Source organism: Frieseomelitta varia, unplaced genomic scaffold, assembly GCF_011392965.1.
Source record: "Frieseomelitta varia isolate USP_RPSP 00005682 unplaced genomic scaffold, Fvar_1.2 scaffold_251, whole genome shotgun sequence".
NCBI classification, from domain to species: domain Eukaryota; kingdom Metazoa; phylum Arthropoda; class Insecta; order Hymenoptera; family Apidae; genus Frieseomelitta; species Frieseomelitta varia.
In genome coordinates this window covers 720,312-731,894 of record NW_025109981.1, presented here as the reverse complement: position 1 = coordinate 731,894, position 11,583 = coordinate 720,312, and the positions used below count along the sequence as shown (strand labels likewise).

The 11,583-nt window shown below is 38.3% G+C and overlaps 1 protein-coding gene across 21 annotated transcripts in view; it reads right to left on the bottom strand.

Moving 5' to 3' along the window:
• The window catches only part of LOC122528463 (Down syndrome cell adhesion molecule-like protein Dscam2), a 115,762-nt gene that overhangs the window by 62,746 nt on the left and 41,433 nt on the right, over window positions 1–11,583 (bottom strand). For 6 of the 21 annotated variants that reach the window (XM_043653596.1, XM_043653600.1, XM_043653601.1 and 3 more), the window contains exon 7: window positions 6,523–6,655. The exons of 7 other annotated variants lie outside the window; for them this stretch is intronic. In XM_043653596.1, the coding sequence (XP_043509531.1) occupies window positions 6,523–6,655 (133 nt within the window). Of the gene's footprint in view, window positions 1–713; window positions 838–5,789; window positions 5,914–5,981; window positions 6,068–6,522; window positions 6,656–7,746; window positions 7,871–11,583 lie in introns of those variants that run through there. 8 more of the 21 variants (XM_043653593.1, XM_043653614.1, XM_043653613.1 and 5 more) reach the window with 4 other exon arrangements.

Here is an 11,583-nt window from a genome sequence, read left to right as displayed (position 1 = left end):
TTTTTTAAATAACGTAAATTGCAACTGTTTCTTATGAAGCCAAATCGATCCTGTGATAGAATTGACGTCGCTCGGTTATTATAGGACTCCATAAATGACCACTGAAGAATCAGTTGTCTGTTTTCGACAGTTTCATGTATAAACTGTTTTTTTGGTAGACTAAATGAGTGAATCTGTGTAATAAAAGTTCCATGGAAACGAGTGATTTTGGAACATTTAATTAAAAATTCGCTTTCACATTCGGGCACCATTCAGTGTCAGTATTTGCTACTTTCTTTTATAATACTGATGAGCAAATCTTTCCAACAGGAAAATTTTTATTTTTATAGTTTGTACGTTCTACTCTCTGTCTGAAACTCTCGTTTCTCAGTCTGCTCTCGTCAGGACTCGAAGCTTTTAAATAAATAATTTGAAATAATCTGCAACTTTATAATTTTCGTAACGCTATTTCTATAATTTGTAATTTTAAATAATTCAATTTGAAACGTGAATCGTAGAACATTTTTCGAGAGAAAGTTTCAAAATAGAACCCCTAACATTTTCCTTTAACCGTGAGACATGCACTTATATTGATCTCTGAGCTCTCCGTACGTCTATCTCGATCTTCCTTGTCCGCATTCCAGCGTGAAAACGTGTCAATCTTGCAGTATTTCCACTACGATATAGCGCGCATGATACGATTAGAGATTAGTCTTGAAGGAAGACTCGTTTACCTAAACGACGGCACAGGGTAGCCCTGCGCGGGACAGAAGAGCACGACACTGATGTCTCCTTTAGCCTCCATCCATCCACCCTTCAAAGAGCCCGTGAATGCTGGCGCTTTGCTACCAACCGGTTCTACCGAATGACACAAAGGGCACAAGACCATGCTCTGAGACACCAACGTCCGGCAATTACACTTGTTAGACGATATATAGTATAGTACCTATGAGATGGAACTGAGAACCCCTGGGCAGGACAAAGGAGAGTGAGATCTTGACCACCGGGGCGATCGTACGAACTTAGCTTCGTGTCACTCGAGAACTTTGGCTTCTTCGTGGCGACCGGCTCTGTCACAGGATTAGCAAAAGCTGAACACCGCTACTTTCCAGCACTAACTACTTATTTTGCTTAACTGTCTCCGATTACCGAACACGATACTCGCGTGGAAACAAGGCTCGCAGCTGGCCGTCGTCCACTTAATCGACTTACGAGGCTCGTCGTCACGCCAATGGGAATCTTCGTCGGTTCGTTACATTGATTTGGAATCCGTATTTGATTAAGTAGAACATCGTGTACGATGAACTCGTACTTTTCGAACAGTACAAAACGGTTTTGTACGATACAAAATGATAAGAGAAAGAGAGAGGAAAAATTGGGCCAAATTGCGCAGAAAGCTATCAAACTGGGTAAGTCTAGCTTGAAAATTTTTATTTTAAGAAAAGAGGAAGGAATCTCGTTCCTCTTGGATATGTTTTGTTTCCTGTTTTCGTATTGTTTTATTTAATAATGAACAATAGATCATGGCAACGTGGTGAATAGACAAGTCTAAAATGGAACTTCAGCTTGGTGCAGTTCGAACAACTGTATAACGTAAAAGTTGTTCCATGAGTTGGTAAATTTGGACTATTTATCACATACATAGATTAATTTTTTCATATACTAGATTAATTTTTTATATCATTATCTCTCGAAACGAATCACAAAGATCACCTAAGTAACATTGAAATTTATACAACTGTGCAACTGAATCTCCCTTGCAATATAATCAGGATCGACAGTGCAACGATTTATTATCCAGAATAAATAATTTGACAATGACTAATAAAATAATCCGTAACCAGACTGAATAATTTGACGACAACTGGAACGAATCAAGTGCAAACGAATCCAGAATAAATAATTTGATAATAACTAATAAAACAATCCATAACCAGACTAAATAATTTAATAATAACTGGAACAAAGTTCACGTAGACGTAGAGTTCTACCATGTTACACACGAGGCAACGATTCGTCGTATCGCGATAGTCGATGCCTTTCAATGGGTAATTTAGTACCTGGTTATGGGAACAGGATGCCCCTGGGCATTGCACGGCATGCTCACTTCCGAGCCCTCTTTGCGAAGGAAGAAGAACGATTTAACGTCCCCCAGAAAAGCGGGCGCTTTGATCCCCATCGGCTCTAAGCAAGGGAAAATAACGAAGTCACGCGGAATGCCATTAAAATTTCTCTAGCCGATGTTTCCCGAGTCCCTCGGACAGGGTTTCCCCTCTTTCCTTTCCTCTTCTTTCTTTCACCTTTCGCAAAGAGAAAGAACGAAAGAAAGAAAGACAGACAGACAGAAGTACGCGAGTTGGTTCGCTCCAAAGTTTCGCACCCGTTAGTGCTTTCTCAATATTCACCTATAGACAGGAACCGGATGTCCCTGAGCATTGCACGGAAGACAAACATCCGTGTTCATTCGTCGTCCCAACAGGGAGAGTTTCGGATCGCCGGCAAATGCTGGCGCCTTGCTCCCGACAGGCTCTAAACAACATTGACGCTCGATTATTCCAGCATACGCTCGACAATCTGGTTCGCCGATATCGAACAACGGCGCAGAGCAACCAGTAGCCGATAACTAATTCAGCTGGCCATCGGTCCACGGTTTTCACGGCTGGGGAAAATTGAAATTCCGACGTGCGGAATAATTTCTTTACCTAGTGGTGGGCACAGGGCTACCCTGCGCGGCGCAGAAAATGGAGATAGGCTGACCCTCGGACCGTCTGATCGTCCGGCTCAGATCGTCCGACGTTAACCGCGGCGACCTTGCTGCCACCGGTTCTGAAACCGATCGCCGTCGTTCGACGAATCTTTTCTTTTTTTTTTCTTTTTTTTTTTTTTTCTTCGATCGACACGCGCGATTTACCTGGTCGTCGGCACTGGGAATCCCTGAGCGCTGCACGCCAACACCACGCTCGTGCCCTGTCGTCTCGCGTATTTACTCAGACTGTCGTCGCTGGAGAAGATCGGCGACTTGAATCCAACCGGTTCTACGAAACACAACGACGCCCGGTCTCCAGCGTCTCTCCCACTTTGCACTTTCATCGTCACGCTAGATTCGCCTCTACCAGCTGGAGAAATTTCCAGCTGGACGAAGCGTGTGTCGGTCTTGGTTTCTAGGTTACCTGGTGGTTGGCACGGGGAATCCCTGTGCGCTGCACGCGAGAACCACGCTCATGCCCTCTCGCCTCGAGTACGCGGTGCTACTCAGATCGTTGGAGAAGATCGGCGACTTGAATCCGACCGGTTCTACGAAGAAACACGGAAGAGAACATTCCCTGGCGTGGAAGCTAACTCGGGTAGTGAGTGAACGAACGAAAGAACGCAACGCTGTCGCCCCTTGTTTGTCATCGTCGTTCGACCACTCGCGCTGGCAACCGGACTGCGGACCATAACGAGCGACCGAAAACCGTGTACAGTAGCTGGTCGCTTTCCTTTTTCATTTGGACTCGTCGGTATGACATCACCGACGACCGTATGATAGAAATTATCGAGCGGTAACGAATTTGTTATCTTTTTCGCCTTCGTGTTAACACTTAAATACACTTAAAGCTGAGGAAACGTTACGACTTTGGGGAACAAAACAATTCTCGACGTGCGTGGCACGTCACTCCAGCGCAAGAGGTTAATAAACGTGCGATATTTTTCGTGAGACACGCGAGATTACCTGCTGCTTGGCACGGGGAATCCCTGGGCGTTGCACGCGAGCACCACGCTCGTGCCCTTCCGCCTCGCGTATTTACTAAGGCTATTGTCGGTGGAGAAGATGGGCGACTTGAATCCAACAGGTTCTGGGGAAGATATCGTGACATACCCGGGGAATTATACAACGGAAGAGCGTAACTGAACCAGTAACTATAGATTTCATAAGTTCAACGAGAGATACAGTTAGAGAAACATTGTCCCAAGATTAATGTCAGATTCGTTTGTTTTCTCATTTTGCATGGTTAATGCCGAGTTCGTCGCTTGGTGTCAAGCTGATGTAACGATAAAGAACTATAGTCATCGGTCTGGCCACTGAATCAGAATCACTCGGAATTTTCAACGTTCTGCCTGCGTACATTATAAGTACAATTTATATATTTAAATTTCGTAAAATTATGAATTCTAAATAAAACTTTCCTTTCGTAGTACCAATATTAACAAACAGAATTTGTACGAATTGATTAAAGAGAATTGCAACTGACATGATACGACTTTGATCTTCAATTGAAATATCGTATACATAGATTGGTAATAATTATAATACATATTATTGTAGATTAATAATTATATAGATTAATAATTAATAATAAATATTATTTATAAATTATTTATTAATATTAAATATTATATAGATTAATAATTATATTTATATATTAATAATAAATATTGTATAGATTAATAATTATAATACATATTATAATTTTATAATATATCATGTATCGATATACGATACATATATTATTAATATTAATAATATCAACTCTTCAAGAACATTTGTGTATCTTGTTAAATTTCACAATCATATATAGAAATAAAATTGTGTATCTTGTTAAATTTCACAATCATATATAGAAATAAAATTCATATATTTAAATTTCGTAAAATTGTGGATTCTAAATAAAACTTTCCTTTCGTAGTACCAATATTAACAAACAGAATTTGTACGAATTGATTAAAGAGAATTGCAACTGAGATGATACGACTTTGATCTTCAATTGAAATATCGTATACATAGATTGTAATAATTATAATACATATTATTGTAGATTAATAATTATACAGATTAATAATTAATAATAAATATTATTATTTATATATTATTTTTTAATATTAAATATTATATAGATTAATAATTATATTTATATATTAATAATAAATATTGTATAGGTTAATAATTATAATACATATTATAATTTTATAATATATCATGTATCGATATACGATACATATATTATTAATATTAATAATATTGACCCTTCAAGAACATTTGTGTATCTTGTTAAATTTCACAATCATATATAGAAATAAAATTTATATATTTAAATTTCGTAAAATTATGGATTCTAAATAAAACTTTCCTTTCGTAGTACCAATATTAACAAATAGAATTTGTACGAATTGATTAAAGAGAATTGCAACTGAGATGATATAATTTTGATCTTCAATTAAACTTGTTCGTATACATAGATTGCAATAATAATATATTAATACATATTATAATTATATTATTAATATTAATAATATTGACTCTTCAAGAATATTTGTGTATCTTGTTAAATTTCACAATTATATATATATAAATCAACGTATAACCATTTATTATCATCGTTCATAAAAATAATCATTTAATTGCTATTTATCAATACAATTTAAACTTTATCCAATTATTATTATTAATATAATTTAAAACTCGTCGAAGATCATCCTGAAGCCTAAATTTCCCCCCGAAGAGTTGCTAAAGATACTTGCTAGAGGATTCCCTCAACCATTTTTCCCCAAATTCAATCCAAAAATTCACCTTCCCTCGATTCTTCTCGCACTCTCGATATTAACCGCAATTTGAAGAACCGAATTTGTGCAAAACCCAGTTGGCCGGTGATCCAATTATGCTCTCTCACGGCCGTGCACACAGAAACGAGTCTGGGAAAGCGGGCAGACCGAGTGAAATTCGAATTAACGGGACAGGCCGAACGCGATGGTCATTGGAAACCGACCATTGGGAAATTGTATCGACCGCGGGTTCGCGCGGCCGTCAGCTCGCGATTAAATATCCGTCTCACCTCGAAAGTGGAACAGGGTAACCTTGCACCGGACACGTCAAACACACCGCGCCGCTGGACCTCCCTTCCATGAACTCGACTTTACGAACGTACGGCAGTTTCGGCTTCACGCTGGATGTTGGCTCTGAGGAGTCACAGAGGGTTGGAAATTCATTATGCGCGCGCGCGAGAGAGAGAGAGATTCTTACTGACCGTGTGATGGGAACAGGAAACCCCTGCGCAGGACAAGTCATCGACACCGCGGTGGAGGTGGCCGTTGGTCTCACCACCTTTATGTCGGCGTTCGTGAACTTTGGTTTCGCGCTGGACACCGGTTCTGACCAAAAGAGCGGTTAACTGTACACGACTGGCCGAACGAATCGATTCCCTGACACTGAGACTGGGTGTACCCTTTTTTTTCTCAACGAACGTTAGCTGTGTGTCGTCTGTTCTTTCGCGGCTTGTTTCTTTTTTGCACAGAACCTTTTTTTGTCTTTTTCGAATAGAAATATTAAAATATTAAAATATTAACAATATTGTGATATGAAAATAATTGAATATAAAGAAAAGAACGGTATAAACGACAAGGTAATAAAAGAAACGTGTGTGTGTGTGTGTGAACTGATGACGGAGCTCGTGCGAACTACAGGATCGTTAGGTCGGTTAGTCGAATTACGCGTACACAATATTATATTCGGGTAGCTTCACCGTTCATCAACTTGCCTCGAGGTTTACCCTACGATTCTTCGCGTACCTGAAAACCGGAACGGGAAACGCCTGGGCCGGACAGGGTAAAGTCAAAGCTTCATCACGTTGCACCGTGTATGTGATATAGGCTCGCGAATTCTCCGTCATTGGAAATTTCGGCTTCGAGCTGCCCACTGGTTCTAAATACCAGAAGAAACGAATCGCCACTGGTGACTAGAACCCTGAACATGCCAGTCGGATCGACAGAAAAGAACGAGCGAGAGACGATAAAACGATTAAACTATTCGCGAAAGATCGCGAGCTCAACAAACCTGGCGCCACGCTTCGATCGCTTCGAGCACGTTGCATCGCGAAGAAAACGAATCGAGAGTTGCTGCGATTCGTACGTTTTACCTGAATGCTGGCACTGGGAATCCTTGAACGGGGCACAACAAGGTGGTAACGGTACCTAGCATCGCGCTAGGGTTCGTCGATTTCACGTCCAGCGCGGTTAATTTCGGCTTCGAGCTTGACAACGGTTCTGCGAATCGAACGCGAGCCGAGCCTCACTTAAACGACAGTTTTCCGTGTTTTCGGCGGACTTACTTGAAGACCGGGACAGGATACGCCTGGGCGGGACATTGCAACGTGGTACCTTCAACTTCCGGAACCTCGAACGCCCGGCTCTTGTCGATCGTCGAGAATTTCGGCTTTGCGAAACCGACTGGTTCTAGAAAAAGGTTCGTTCGAGAAGTCGAGAAGAAAACTCTTCGACTTTGTTCGCGAGATCGCGGATATACTGTTTTTGATTTTTCTTGTTTCTGAAAGTTTCAACTTTCTTGCTCTCTAGATCCCTTCGTTTGTTATGGACTTAACCCACTTGCGTTGGCAACTGGACTGCGGACCATAACGAGCGACCGAACCGTGTACAACAGTTCATCGGTGTGACACATCACTGGATAAAAATTATCGAGAAGTAATAAATTTATTATTTGCCTGGATTATACTTAGATATAATTGAAACTGAGAAAATATTGATATTTTAGGATGAAAAAATCCTGCGAAAAAAACGTGCGTGTCATTCCAGCGCAAGAGGTTAATTGAAGATTGAGAATACATTTATACAAGATGTTGCAACATTACGCGCTGAAATTCTGATAACTAGTAAGAAAGTTAGTAATTTCTTTAATTTTACTGCCAAGTCACGAATCATCGTTCCAACTTTCCTTTTCTCTCTCTCTCTCTCTCTCTCTCTCTCTTGAAAATGAAAACCTCTTCTTCGTGAACTTACTTGAAAACTGGGACAGGATACGCCTGAGTAGGACACTGCAATGTACCGCCCTGAGCTTTCGAAATCTCGACCGTTCGGCTCTTGTCGATCGTCGAGAACTTTGGCTTTGCGAAATCGACTGGTTCTAGAAAAAGAGACGACCTCTTGGAAGAGCGAGAACGAGAGGACTCCCAGAAGAAACGAAAACCGATCTACGCGTCTCGTTCGCGGACTTACTTGAAGACTGGGACAGGATATTCGAACGTTTGATCTTCATCGATTATCAACTTTGTGAGATCGACTAGTTCCAAAAAAAAAAAAAAAGAAGGACAAACGCTTTTGGAAGGATGATTTATATCTAAAGCAAGAAGAATCCTTGAATTTTGATGCCAGGTTGGAATTTTATTCCAACTTTTTCATTCCCATTGTCGAAATTATTGGAGAAACGAACCGATTCTTTAGAGAACACGTTTCTCACGAAGCAACTTGAACATTCAAATAAATCTTCGTGGAATATTGCAACGTTGTGTTCCAAGAAGTTTGATACTGAAATTGACTAGTTGTAGAAAAAGACAGAGGTCCCTCGAATTTTAATGCCAGAGTACTGTTTACTATCATTCCAACTTTTAGTATTCTCATCATCAAAATTATAGAGAAAACGAACCAACTTTTTAAACAAACATGATGATGTCTACACGTCTCTGAATATTGCAATGTTGCAATTTGCCAGACTGATTGTCTCTAGAAAAGAGCAGTTCAAACTCGAACCAAGAAGATTCCTATGTCCAACTTTTCTATCGTCATTCTCCGATTTAGAAACGAGATTCAATCTTCTCATCAGAGAGTACGACGATCCGCACGCGCCTTCTTCGTGGACTTACTTGAACACTGGGACAGGAAACGCCTGGGCGGGACACTGCAACGTTTGGCTCTGAGCTTCCAGGATCTCGTACGTTCGACTCTTGTCAATCATCGAGAACTTTGGCTTCGCGAAGCCGACTGGTTCTAGAAAGAGGGACGATGTTTTTCTTTTTTTTTCGGCGGATGCAGAATCATCTCGACGTTTGGTTCGATGATATTCGTCGCTTCGTTTCTCGCACAAGTGTTACAAGTAAAGAAATACGCGAGGTTGTTGAAAAACTGTTTGAATTTTTACAAACTGCTTTCTAATGTAACAAGCAGTATGTACATTATACTGTGAATCAAATTGATCATGCATTCGCCACGTGTGAGTGTCTTGGAAACGATCGAAAAAAAAAAACCAATAAATTCCCAATAATTCCACATATTCCTTCAAGTTCATCTTGCGACTGACAATCGTCATTAATTGTTTTCACGATTTGAAGTTTCTTTCAAAAAATATTAACTTGCCGATATTTTTCAAACAATGCGTCAAAGATATTAAACTCGAGGCAACGAATGATTTAAGTCGAATTTCTTTTGATTTAATTGAAAGTGAATCAGAATTGGTTTCAGGATTTGGAATATTATAGAAGATTATTTACTTATATCTTTTCATCTGAATATATAAATTTATTACAAGAATAACTTTGGTAATAATTTTTTATGATTTTTTCACTGAAATATTTAATTTAATTTATTAAATATAATTAATTTAATATTATTAGTTATAATTCGAGGTGTTTTATCTCGAATTCGATATGATTATTTAATATATATATATATATGTTGAATAGAATTATTAATTTTAATTTTATATCATTTAATTTATTCAATAATTATAATTAATTGATTTTTATTAAATTAATAGAAAATTTTATTTCTATAATATGAATTCAAATCATATACTTTATCAAGTTCATTAATTAATAATTTTTTATGATTGAATCAAACAAATTATTCAACATAAATGAAAAAATATAATAACCAAAGTATAATATAGTAAAAAAAAATTATTTAAATTTGTAAATGGATATTCAATTATTTGTATGCCTAGTCATGTTAATATAATAAAGATATTAATAAATATGTTAATACAAATATTTAATATATTATTAAATAATATAATATACATTAATTAATTATATATTATATACATTAAGATATTAATAAATATATATAATTAATTATATATTATATATTAAGATATTAATAAATATAAAGATAGTAATAAAAATATTAATTAACATTACATATTCAATATAAAATTTGATTAAATGGATAAAATTTTTTATTTAATTATTATTTAACGAAGATTTTTACTTAATTATTTTTTATTTAATTATTTTTATTTAAGGTTTTTATTTAATTATTTTTTATTTAAGGTTTTTATTTAATTAAGGTTTTTATTTTTATTTAGGGTTTTATTTAATTATTTTTTATTTAAGGTTTTTATTCAATTATTTTTTATTTAATTATTATTTAACAAAGGGATTTGTCACGCTGTACTATCGTTCCGTCTTTCTTATTCTCATTGCTTCTCCGGGGAGAAGTTCCACGAAGTCCACGGATTCCGGTTTCGTCGACGTGCCTAATATTCTGGGACAGGGTGAGGCCACGGACGGGAAAAGGAAAAGAGAAAGGGGCGAGAGGCCTCGGACTATTTTTCACCGCGACGCGTATTTTCATACACACACACACACATATATTAACTTGACTACTATATCGACCTACCTAAACGCGGCGACTGGAAACGCCTGTGCAGGACAAAGCAACGAGATGCCCGCGCCTTTCGTTACCCGTAATCCGACGTCGTTCACAGATGGAAACTGTGGCTTGCTGCTCGACGCGGGTTCTAAAAACAGAACGAGCGAGACATAGCAGCCCCGCGGAGGTCGCGCGTAAAGGGGAAGCTACGAAGAAGAAGAAGAAGAAGTGTCTTTGAATATGCTGGAATAGGGGCTGCCCCTTTACGCCTCGTCGAGAGCGAGCCCGAAAGAAGGTTTCTTTTCACGGACGCGCGATTACACGCGTCCCCCTTGCCGAAAAAGAAAAAAAAAAAAAAAAAAAAAAAAAAACAAAGAAAGAAAGAGACTCCGGATAGAAGCTCTTTGAATAGAACGGACCAGTAGCTATCGAAACGAATCGAAAGCTCATCAAGGTTACGAGATGCTCTCTTGTTGTTGTTCCCCACCGACGAGTGAGAGCCAGTCTCTGGTGCTCACCTATAGATGGGGACTGGAAATCCTTGAGCGGGGCACAAAAGGGTGACGCTCTTTGACGAAGAGGCGCTGAATCGTAGGAGATCGGTTGGTCCGGATATTTGCGGACGTGCGCTGGATGCTGGCTCTGGTGGAAAATATCGAATGACACGCGAGACGAGAGCGAAGCAATGAGAGAGCAGAGGGTGTGTTACCTGCGTTGGAACGAGGGACCCTCGGGCATCGCATCACCCAAGTGCCATTTTTATAATATTTCTAACGCCGATTCGTTCCGGCATAAAATCGCAAGATCTTCAAGCGATCGTAATACGAAAAATTAGCTCGGAATTTTCGACGTCTTTCATACTCGTCTTGTTGTTGGTAAATTTTTAAAAGGCTTGAAAGGCTACAAAATTTAATAGCAGGGAAATTTAATTGTTGGATGACCAACTTGAATGCCAATAATATTCTTCACCTAAAAAATTTTTAATTTTTAATTTAAATTTATTGAAAATATATAAACGTTATTTGTTATTAAAATATTCATTTCGGGTTTCATTTCGTTAAATATTAATTTAAGAATAATTTTAATTTTTACGAATTAATTTACACGAATTCCGAGTTTAACGAATCAAGCTCAACGATAGCTATTTTGTACTCTTCTTGTTGGTAAAGTTTCAAAAGGCTTGAATAAAATTTAATTGCAGGGAAATTTAATTGTTGGATGACCAACTTAATGCCAATAATATTCTTCACC